The sequence below is a fragment of the Truncatella angustata genome, assembly GCF_020726525.1.
Source record: "Truncatella angustata strain MPI-SDFR-AT-0073 chromosome Unknown BKA67scaffold_1, whole genome shotgun sequence".
Lineage (NCBI taxonomy): Eukaryota > Fungi > Ascomycota > Sordariomycetes > Amphisphaeriales > Sporocadaceae > Truncatella > Truncatella angustata.
The window spans coordinates 7611707-7623670 of NW_025763381.1; the positions used below are offsets into that span (position 1 = coordinate 7611707).

Consider the following 11964-nt stretch of genomic DNA (forward strand, 5'->3'; position numbering starts at 1 on the left):
AAAACAGCTGGTAGGCTCGCTTCAACCATTCACGCTGGAGGATGAGACCTTTGACCGGCGCCCTTGCGCACTGAACCTCGCAGATAACTTACCAGAAGCTCGTACGATCAGGGTTTCCCACTCATCCGCTTCTCCATTAGCGAACTCCGCACCGCTGTGAACCTCACAGTTTTGGCCAATACGTCGGATGAGATGCTGTTATGGGTAATATTCGCGAACCTTGACTTAGTTGAGCCAGAAAATAAGACGTGTGGCTATTGCAACTACCATACATCACCATCTGTTGTTTCATGGCCCGGATGTCCAGTTTGACGAGTGGATGATTTGCCAGCGCTCAACATCTTGTGGCACATACGGGCCAGCTATGATCTGACACTGAGTTTGGGTTACGAGGCCAGGCAGGTTCTGATTTGTCAGAAAGTCTGAGGGGTTACAGGTCTGCGATATTGTATTCAGCAGAGCAAATTACAATATGAAGCAGAACTTTACGAAACGAATCACAAAATCATGATCATCGCAGATCCTGTACCTCTTCGGCCGTCTGTAATGAACGCAACAATTATGTATGCTCACGAATTTACGTAGTCTTTAAAGAAATCGCCGGATTCTTTCCGGATACAGAACCAGATTTTATATCCATACGCTGAGGAGCTCAAGCCAAACCATCCTCAAGCTCCTTTGTGATGTGTGCTTTCAACTTGCCCTATGTTGGGATGGTGGAAAAGTTTCTTACTCACTGTCAGCTAGCGTTTCTCCTCACTTCCTGCGGCCACAACCTACAACCTTTCCAAATACCTCCATTCCATGGCAAGAACAAAGGATGGATGAATAGCCTTTCCCTTCACTGAGGAGCCCCAGAGACCTGTCCCAGGGATGCGTAGCGGCGCCAAAACATCAGCCGATGCTATGTTCCTCTACGTTACAGCCAAGGGCGTACTCGAGAGGTTCGCCGGTGCGAATGCGGATATACTCCGCGGAATCCGCGGCCGTGCCTTCTTTAGTCCACGCCGAACAGCGGGTCTTCACATTTTATCTCCAGCTAGACGATCCGGGGACTTCTTTGGCGCAGGTAAAAGAATTGCTTACAGTTCAGAAAAGAAACCCGGGTCACCAGTAGAAGAGGTATATGATCATCACCTACGGAAAGCAGCACCAAGGTCTGAATAAAACTTGAATAATAATGTAGGAACGGACGATAAAGCACACTTGCTCAGCATTTCCACGTTATGGCGCAGCTGGATATAGAAATATGCATCATGACCCGCAAACAAGGATGGTCTCCTGGTTCCAGGCTTAGTCCAACCAAAATATGAGAGGCATCTTTCACTAAATACAGTAAAACCCTGCATCGAATAGATATACCACACAGACGTGAAATTGATTTGCGTTCTCACCCCTGGTGTTTTCCATGATGATTAAGAACTATAACCCTTGACTAGCCCCTCATCGGAGCCTAGAACCGTCTCAACGGAAGCGAATGTGCGTGACCATGCCGATCCATCCTTCAATAACAGGACCATTCTCATGGATATTTCGCGCCAAGCATCTTATTACTTCGTCGTTACGAATATGTACTCAAGTATCCCAGCAGTTCATGACCTTTGAGTTTCCACCAGTCACCTTAAGCTCGATGTGTCCATTGACCAGCACAGCCCTCCCAGCGACACTCTTGCCACGAGACCATTCAAGTTCCCCATTAATTACCACCATTCCTTCCTGGAACCTACTGCTAACAACTCCAATGGTTCCGTATGTACCGGGTGGCGCATCGACACAAATGTCAATCTGCCTATTATCAGTTGTCCACTGTACACTGATGTTACCCCTTGGTGTTGGTACGACGCCCCTAGCCCAGCTCAGACCTCCTGCGTGAGGCCGGACGCTCCATTCCTCAAATCCTGGTTTGATAGGTTTTACACCCAGGACATAATTAACCATAAGGGGGACAATTCCCGTGCTCCAACCGTGTGCCATGCTAGTAAACGCATCTTCATATGGCACGCCACCTGATCCGATCCCCTCCCAGAAGGTGATGCCCGGGTCCTGAGTCGACATCCAGCCGTGCATTCGACGCAATTGTTCTAGCGCCGACGATGCTTGTCCTGAATCAAAACGGGCTGCAACCTCAAAGTATGAGATAAAAGGGTAGACGCGCTGCGAGCAGCCATCGCAGCCACTCAGCTTGTCGCCTCCGCTGTCGTAGAATGTGTTACCGTATGGGCGTGAATTCGCCGTTGACAGGTACGCTAATAGAGATTCGGCGGCGCTTGAATTACCAGAGACAATACCAGAGAGGATCGCAAGGCTATTTCCATCCTGGGCATGCGCGTCGCAACCTGGGTCTTTGCACTTTCGGTCAAAGAACGCTTGTACTGAAGGGTCCCAGAGTACGCTTGCAAATGATTGTGCGACGAGCCTGGCCCTTTGGCGCCATCGCGTAGAGTCAAGTTCTTGCGAAAGTAAGTCTGCCAGATCAGCTGCTCGTTGAAGAGCTAGAACATATAGCGCACTATAGTACGCACTGGATCCTGGACGTTGAAGAAAAGCAAAATCGCCATATCCATCTGGCCGTACCAGTAGTAAGTTACTGCTGTCCGTATGCATTGGATAATAGTTGTCGAGGAGAAGTTCCATGTTCGCGTAGTACGACTCGATATACGATACATTGCCGGTGTAATAGACATAATCCCAGCTGCAGGATACCCACCAGAGAGGATAGTCGAAAAGTGGGAGTGCGTAATTTCGTCTGTTTAGTCAATAGTTTTTCATAAATGAATAAAAGCTTGCTTGGATCATTTGAAGATTAGACTTACATACTAGCTGGTGGAATCCAACCATCACTCCGTTGATACTGCACGAGATCTTCTAGCACATTTCTTGCGGCATCTGCTATATCATGAGTCAGGTAGTTGGTCAGCGCCGATACAGCCAGATCGCCAAGGTATGGGTCTCGGTCACGCTTCGGACCGTCATGTATGACAACTTTGCCGAGAAGCGAGGGACTGGTGGCATCGCGAGGTTCCGTGTCGTTACTTCTGAAGATGTCCGTGTTCATCTCGTTCGTATACGCGCCATCGTACCACCATTGAGTCATGTCCCGGTCAGAGCATTCAAACCACCCTGAAAATGTTTCTGGGGTGCCTAGATAACCTGACCAGTGTAAACTAATGGATGAAATTGCGACATGGCCAGTGGGCGTAGTGTAAGGAGAGTCGCTCTGCAACGCATCTAGCTCAATCTTCATATATCGAAACCCATGCAGCCCATCAGAGCACACTTGGCTACCGTGCTCGCAACCCCATTGATCGAGCCAAGTATATGATTGAGGCTGAACTGCGACCTGGTCGGTCCCAGGCGTAATCTTGAGTGTCTACATCGATCAGCGTCGTATCGTAGCAAACGCAACGGCTAAGCTTACAGCTTCACCGTTATCAGACCTTGTGAAATCACTTCTGTTCGTTAAGAACTTCAGTGTCTCTGAAAAACTCAGCTTCAAGCCGGGCCGCCCTTGTACAGCAAAACTTGTGGAACCGTTGGCGAACCCGATTTCGAGAAGCCCAACAATGTTCTGACCAAAATCAACAACAATCGTTGGTACAACATCGGAGTTGCTCGCTCGTGTAAGATACATCACGCCGCCTTTGCGGTTGACGAGAGCTTCGGAATCAGTCACATTGCCTAGAGAATATTGTGACAAAACAGCCTTGGGCTCAACAATCCTGCTTGATGGTGCGCGCACATATTGATGCCAGGACTGAGATTGAGTCAATGGTGCTCTGGGCACTAAACCATGGAGAAATATCCAGCATACTATTGACCAAAAGGACGTGAGCATTTCGAGCGCCTGCCAAATCGAAATAAAGACGCAGGAAGAATCTCACAATAAAGAGCTACACAGGCAACTAACAAGAGCGTAGTTCTAGTGATGGAGCTCAACGCGGCGAGTTGTGGTGTGAGCGGCAATGTGTTTGTGCGAACACAACATGCTTCTTGGTCGGCATCTGCCCATTCCACATGCCAATTGACAATTTCCTCATGACTTCCCACTCGCGGCAAGGAAGGAGGTTCCTTACGGCCCAGAAGCGGGGTGCTGCTCATGGTCACGGATCGTCACTGCAGATCAAAATGCCGTGTGTCAAAGGAGTGAGCGTTGTGGTGCGACACCAAAGTTGGTTGTGATATGCACTTGCCCCGCACTCTTGTCTATGGAGGAGTCCACTGGAGTTTTGAGCAGGGGCTAATGGGCATGAATGATGATTGGTGGATATCGAGGCAGATCGCTGAATTCGGCAATCGGTTGGATTCTGTGGGATAGAGGTGTTGCAAGGGAACATGCACCAGACACTACATGCTGAGATTTAAATAAGGTGGTTGGTATACCTATGTAATCGGCATGCCGAGCGACAGCACGGCGAATCTGCATTGACTGGCACATCGCTCAGCAGGATCAACAAAAATGATTAATGTATAACGTGCTTCGTATCTTGTAACCAGCTTGTATTTGAGTCTCTATAAATTCATGACTATATTTCGCTAAGTCTAGTAGATGTGCTGACAGCTTTGATGCTTGCATCTTGCTTTTGTATTGACACCCGTCTAATCACAACCCCAACGCCAGTTCGAAAAGCAAAAGAGCACAAAGAATTGGCTGATGACCATGAGCATTACTACTAATCACTCTTTTTTTACTCCAACGATCAGCCTGGTACGGGTAGACAGATACGCTGCACACCAAGAGCAGATATCTCCTCGATCCCTCGTGTCTAGCCATGAAACTCGCCCTTGAGCGACACAACTGGTTTCACGAATGCTACTGAATCTTCATCATTCTCTTGGACATACTATGTGGGAGTTAGCATCAACCGTCACATATAGATGGATAGGATATACTCACAAGTCGTAGAACGCAAATTGGCTTGGCGCACTACCAAACTCGTACACGAAACGTGAAGCGAGGTAGCTGCCAAAGATTGCACGGAGATATGCATCTGGTACACGAGAGATGATGGTGTCGAGACCGATCTTTTGGATCAGGAGGTTTGGCAAAGCGTCTGCAAGTACCGTGCGTCGAATCCTCTCATCCTTCCACAAGTCCGACTTTTGCAACTCTTCATCCAATTTCGTAATTGCTTCAGAGAGTTTATCGGAAAGGATGGAGTTAGGGGTACCTGTCTGCTCATGCTCACGCCAAATAGCCTCAAACTCTAGTCTGGCATTGTCACAGATCTTCTCCTGAACCGCTTTGACATAAGCTTGGTAGAATTCGGGAGCACGGCCGTGCCTATCGTGACACATGTTCTCGGCAAATCCCTGATCATCAAAGCTTAGGGAAGCAAGAACCTCGAGCGATGATGAAGTTACACCACCCTTGTTTGCCGATGCGTCCTTGAACAAGATACAGCCTGCCGCTTCAAGGCGCAATTTGGCGTCTTGAGTGATGAATAGGTTGGCACCCTCCACTATGTAAGGGATCTTGGATTTGCCATCCTCGATCAACTTGCCAACAGTCACCAGATCAATAGACTCAGGACGACCACCACATGGGACGAAAGTGTCAGTCAAACCCGTGTTGCGGAGGTGGAAGGTATTGCGGAATGCTGTTCCGTTATTCACGACCTCGCCATTCGGAAGCTTGATATTAGAGTCGTCGCAAAGTACCCGATAACCGTCCTTGGAAAGTTTGGATACATCGTAATGCGAGATCATAACGCGGTTCTTAGCAAGGCGCAATAGCTCTTCCCTATCAAGACCGTGAGGGTCCACAAGCACACCAGCTCCATCGACAATGGCGGTGTACTTCTCGTTGCTAAGTAAGATTTCGTTGCTGCCAAGGTCTCCATCGGGGCCACCGGTCTGCATCTTCCTGATGGTAGCTGGGTCCAAATTCTTCTTGCGATAGATACCCTTGACGTATTCACGAACGGAGAGCGTTGTCATTCCATACGAGTCATGGGGAATACCACCGAGCTTGGGGGACTTTCCAGTGAAGAAGGATTTCCACCAAGGCGCACCACGAGCACGGGCATGCTCTGTGGCCCAGTTGACGAGATCAGCTGTGTTTTCGTCCGGCCCCATGAAGATGATCTCCTGTCTGCCGTACAGGTCGACAATGGGGTTCTTGATGCCAGGAGTCTCGGCCGGCAAAAGAAGATCTATAATACTATCGATGTACTTTTCGAACGCTTCTCTGCCCTTGTCTTGTTGCTTTGGATCGAGCAAAATAACACCCTTGGAGCCTCCTTCAGGGATGTCCTTGTTTTTACGTTGCTGGGTGCTAGCAAGACCATAGTTCTCGTCGAAGATATTCCTAGCATTGATAGAGTAGGCTTCCTTGGATCGAGACTTGACAATTCGAATGCCGCCGCGAGCTACATCTCTGAAGCGCAGATGAAATCCACGAGCTTCCGAACTGATCACCAAAAACATACCATACAGGCGCTTGGGATATTCAATCTCGGGCAAGAAAGAAGGATCAAGACGGAAACTGAGGGCAACCTTGGTGGGAGTGAAATAGTTCGTTTTCAGGATAGCCGAGTTGAAAACCCTGAAAGCCGTCATGACCATCTCCTCGTGCTCATTAGATACATCCCGAGAGATTTTTTCCTTGAGCCTAGCATCAGAGAGCACCTCAACAGCCGGTGTTGGTGCAATAGAGTGTCGGTCGTAGTCATTGCCGACACCCAAGTGTACACTTGCGAAAGAGGCATACAAGGCGCGCACAAGCTCCGGATAGGTCAAAATGATCTCGAGGATATAATCCGGGGTGAATGTTTCGGTACGTAGGCGGCGCTTCAACTTGGAGAGTATCTCATTGTGAAGGCTGTTCTTAGGGTCCAGCGATTGTTGTAGCGAAGCATACTCGGTGCCTAGACGATTCAGGAAGTGTTGGACAAAAACCCAGACTGAGTGTCCGTAGATGGCTTCCTGAAGGCTCAACTCTCCAGCGGCGAACAAGGTATGGAGCTTGTTCAACGGAATACAGTAGAGCAATGAGATTTCCTTTGTGATTTGGTGGATGGATTGCTCAATCGAAGGGAACTTGCCGTCGTCGTTGGGAGATGGCTTCAAGTAGATACAAATGACAGTAATGCCGTTCGAGAACTGTTCGACATACTTTCGGGTGCTAGTAACGCCGTAGTAATGGTACAAGTCGCTCAGCGCACTGAACATGCCTCTGGCAGTCCGTGAACGGAAGGCCACGATCAAACGCTTCTCTTCCGAGTTCTCGATGTCGAAGACCTCGATCACAGGGCCGGTTCTGCTGACAGCTAGAGAAATAATGTCTCCGTAAATCTGTTTTGTGTTCTTTGTCGCCTTTGTCAAGAACATGCGATCGCTAATCACCTCCAGGCGAGTCTCGTCAGGCGACGGGTTTGCGTCCACAAACTGGCATTCGTATACGAAATAACATCTAAGAGATGCTTTTGTGTTGTCATCGCCAGAGATCGTGCCAGGCGAACGGAAGGTTTCGACGCGAAACCGTGTCCTGCCAGTATGATCAAGATATTTAGCCTCAAGCCGTGTCTCGTATCTCGGCCCGCCCAATGCTGTCTTGCCGGGCTCGCTAGTGTCGATGTAGATAGCATGGTCTGTTGCCTCCATGTCGAGACGGATCGCCTCCTGCTGGTGGGCACGATTCTGTGCAGCCACCTTGGCAGCATATAGCGATGTGATGTGTGTAGCGATGACGTCTACAGTCTCCAATTGGAAGTAAACATCATCGATGCCAAGAGAGTTATAAAACCACTCAATCTGTTCATCAACATGCGTGTCTGGAATCCAACCCGCCGTGGTCAGGATTTCTTTCACTAATGAATGTTAGAAGCACGCCCTACAAACTATAAACAAGGCAGCATACCCTTTTGCATCTGCTCGACCTTGCCCGTGAATTCCGGGGCAATATAGCCGACAGTTGCTGAACGTAAGACTCGGTGGCCGTTGCCATTGAGCTTCTGTGGCACCGAAAAATGTGTGGGCTGAGGCGACGGGTGGCGACTAGGCTCATCCGAGACTCTAGTCACCAATTTGTTGACAACGCCATTAGCAGTCATGGTGATGACGGCTATTTGATTGAATCCTTTTTATTTAGAGGAACTATTCAAGAGCAAGTCAGTTTTCTGCAAAGTAGTTTTAATCTCTAGGCAAATTTTGAAAGTGAAGCAAGCATTACGTTGTAAGTGCTACCGAGACGCGTTTGGTATCTCTGTAATAGGATTAAAAAGAAAAAAAAAACCAAGATGAAAAAATACCCCCAGCTTGTTCCAGGGATTGTATATCTAGTTGAATACATTTGCCAAATTGATTTATTGGTGTTTGCATTCCTTTTCTCCAATGGCGATTGCTGTAGAGCACTATATCTCGGTATTGCGCCTGGGCCACGATTGGCAGCGATACGTCATTGGATAGTGCGCATTAAGAACATCTACCGCGGCCAGAAAAGAACACCGATGGTCCCCTGGACTAACCGGAGCAGCCAATGAGGCTACTCTGGGCAGGGAATGAATGCGACTCACTTCATCCCGATAAAGAAATTTCACCGCCCAAATGCAGGTGTTTATGTATAATAAGGGATCCAGGATATGGGGAATTCAATAGAGTGAAACTCACCTGAAAATGTGCGATTAGATTGCTTAGCGGACCGCCGATGATTTGACTCCGGGTTAAGAGCAAGTTTCGTGGATCGCAAAGTACGAGGCGCCGTAAAAGCACTCTAGGATACCTCTACAAGACGACTTTGCAGGGTTGAAGGTATGATCCGCAGGGCTGCCGAAGCTTGATGGAGAGTGGATTTTGAGGATAGGTAAAGGTCGAGGAAAGAGTTGTAGAAAACGTAGTCTCCTCAGGTAAGTTTTATTTAAGAGCTCTTATATTAGAGACAACCTGTCTCGTCCAAGGACTAACTAAAGTCTGGACTGTAAGAAAAGATGTTACGGCTGTGATAAGGCCGTTGCAGGTTGTCAAGATGAGATGATGCCGTCAGCTTCTAATAACTGAGCGATAAGCACAGCCCGGAAAGCTTTGACTGGAGCTGGGATTGATTGTGCTAAACGATGACGGACAGGGCGGTCAAGACGAGATAAGGGGAGCTCAGCTGAGATTTGCTGAAAATAATTGACGATGTTGTCTTCTATCACGGTGATGCGGGAAGCAACCAAAGGGAGCAGCAACCCTTTTATATCTTCGGGAATCAACAGGTTATGCTTCCCTAATTTGGAGCACCTCATCGACGTGGAAAATTTTGTCAAAAGCATGATACCTTCATCACGATGAACTATCCATCCTTGCGGGCCGTAAACAGGTACGTAGTCAAAGGTACTTGCTTGGGAACATTTGAATCATCGCCAGTGACCTCTCGAATTCGCATGTATTGCGGGCGGTTTGGCCATTGGTCGTGTACCTGAAAGCGTGGCTTTCGTCACAAGTACGAAGTAGGTACCAAGTGGGCTTGCACCACCATTAATTGGTGCTCGCTAGGTTACAACGGGCAATTAGTTGGGGCTGTGAGCCTGACGGTACGGTTATGCTCGGGGCTGCCTCTCATGATCCACACACTAAATCGGGCCTGGCCCAGCTGGCCCTATCTGTGATGCCCTGGAATTTTAGCGGAAACCCTGGCGTCCATCATCATGCAAGTCTCTACGCGGTGACTTTCTAGAACACTCGTTTGTTGGACTCACTTCATGTTGCACGGTCGTTCTTTGTCTATTTGCCGTCTTTTCCCCCCTTATCGCGATGGCGAGCATGCCTGGGATGCAGCATAAACAAGATTATTGTTCACTGTATCTGTCTCCTTGCTAAACAAGCACCAACAGCAGTGCGTTCCCGATCTGATGCATCACTACTGTAAACCTTGACGATGGGTACGTACTTTGTTGGTAGACCGGACCTGGATGGAACCTTTACCGCTTCTTTTTCTCATTACAGTGGATATAGGGATGGTAAGCTCTGTCCGACGCTGTTATCTAATGACACGTCTCCTGGTTGGTTGCACTAGGGGGGAATACTACGGCAATTGATTATGATTATTCGCAAGTTATGGTGAAAGGGGCGCACTCGTGATGCCAGCTTGAAGCCATCAGCAATCAATGGCTGGCATCTCATTCCGGGCTTCGAGACGGAAGACTAGGTGACCCACCTGCCCCGCGATTCACTTGCCATCGGGTCCGGGACCAAGAGGACATTCACAAATCTCTTACCCCCATTTTACTTAATCGTGCAGTATTTGCACCATTTCTACGACGCACGAGGTCTCTTGGTTTGACGCCAGACGGGCTCGGAAACCTCAAAAGGCAACTTTGAGAAGACTTGCTGACAGCATCAATGTCGGCATTCTTGGTTTGGCTTTCTGTTACGAAACCTATTGCCAGCACATGCCCCAAAAAGATTCCCAAGTGGTCAAGCCGGACCGCCAGGAGGTCCATGTCCACGTCACGAGTCTTGTCGAATATCTCAGCAAGATTGCGCAAACCGCAGGAGAAGCATGGCTTGAATTCTCGTGACTCTGGTAGTGCTTGAGCTAGACCCAACCCCAGATTTCGGGAAGGCTTCCGTGACACAAAACAAGGGGTTTCTACACGCGTAAGTCAAGAACGTGATCTGGGGGCGGCTGGACGATGGATTCTGGGGCATCTCCCAACAATTTCTGTCCGACCGCCTTTGATCGCCCGGAATCCGCTGTGCTTTTGTGGAAAAGATGGAACGAACCATCTTCTCTTCTTCATTTGTCTCAAACACGTTTGGTATCGAGTCAAGAATACGCCACCAAGGTATCCCATACTCGTGATGAAATTTCCACTGATAGCCAAGATCGGAGATAGCGGTCAAAATTTAGTTCACTGGCGCGCTTCTATTTTTGCAACCCGGCAGGTTAAGCCTCGTTCCCCTGAAATCCCCTGAGGCAAGATAAGCACCGCCTCCATATGCGGCTCTCCGTCGAATACCCGTATGAAGAGAAAATACGAAGCCCGTATAGTGCATTAAAGTCTCGTGCACTGCGATAATTTATAGACATTGATGACGGTCACTCGTTATGGTGTCTTCAGGCTTGATACGACTGGGGAAACCGTGTCCAACAGTCAGCTGCTCTGAGACCGCCGAGAAAACAGGCGAAGAGCCTCCTTATGCAAACATTGACCCAGGCGTACGGCCAGCCCCATATAAACTTGCCAGACATGCCCAGACGTTGCGTTCACCAATACCCAGGCAGCTAGGCACTCAAGAATTGGAACACATTGAATCGCCAAGATATTCTCTTGCATACTGTGAGCTTCAGCATTGACTACTATGGCAAATCTTCCATCAATGTGTCATAATGCTCACTGAATGTTCAATTGAGCTCGTTTGAATTGCTCCAAAGGGTTAGAGACACGACCGTTTTATTCATAAACTGTCACTGATCATCAACTACTCTTACGTTACTGATTCCGTGCATCTGGCTATGCGGCACCACCCAACAAGCGCCAAGAATTCGGGGAAGGTCTCAGTTCCTACCGTTTTGGGCAGTATCGTCAGTATTAACAGCTACGCATAGTTTTCATGTTGTTCCATCAGAATTACGGATCGAACTTCCAAATGCGGATTCTGTAATGGATCATCTTGACGTTAGTATGTAACTTGACTCGGTTTGCCGATAAGCCCGCTTAATCGCGGCTATATCTTTGAAAGCGTCGACCGCTTGGGTAAAAGCTTGGATGCCGCTTCAAAGCACATCGTCGCCATGCATATCAACGGATTGGATCTCACGGTCGTGCTGGAGGCCTCAAGTAGTCTTGATTAATGTGACATGCCCTATATGATATTGTCCATATTGATTGATTCGTGATTGTTCATGATTACTCGGCTGAGCATCTCGTGAAACCACGGCATTTGACTTTCAGCAGTTTTGGCGGGGTTAGTAAAGCCGAGGGGGTCGTATTAGTGTCGCTACTCAGGTGAAGGGCGATTGAAGATGGAGTTTGAACCCGC

The 11964-nt window shown here is 48.5% G+C and overlaps 2 protein-coding genes across 2 annotated transcripts; both read right to left on the minus strand.

The window, feature by feature from the left end:
• Positions 1-1353: 1353 nt before the first annotated feature.
• Positions 1354-4141, minus strand: BKA67DRAFT_550539 (glycoside hydrolase family 78 protein). The gene is made up of 3 exons (XM_046101670.1): positions 3419-4141; positions 2814-3370; positions 1354-2746 (listed from the first exon to the last, which is right to left on the minus strand). Exons 1-3 carry the CDS (start codon positions 3833-3835, stop codon positions 1576-1578), a joined length of 2145 nt encoding a protein of 714 aa, XP_045965361.1. The 5' UTR covers positions 3836-4141; the 3' UTR covers positions 1354-1575.
• Positions 4142-4890: 749 nt separating this feature from the next.
• Positions 4891-8051, minus strand: BKA67DRAFT_509554 (NAD-specific glutamate dehydrogenase; the record flags this gene model as incomplete). The annotated part of the gene is made up of 2 exons (XM_046097245.1): positions 4891-7808; positions 7859-8051. The coding sequence occupies 2 exons, from the start codon at positions 8049-8051 to the stop codon at positions 4891-4893; spliced, it is 3111 nt and encodes a 1036-aa protein (XP_045965362.1).
• Between the last annotated feature and the right edge of the window lie 3913 nt (positions 8052-11964).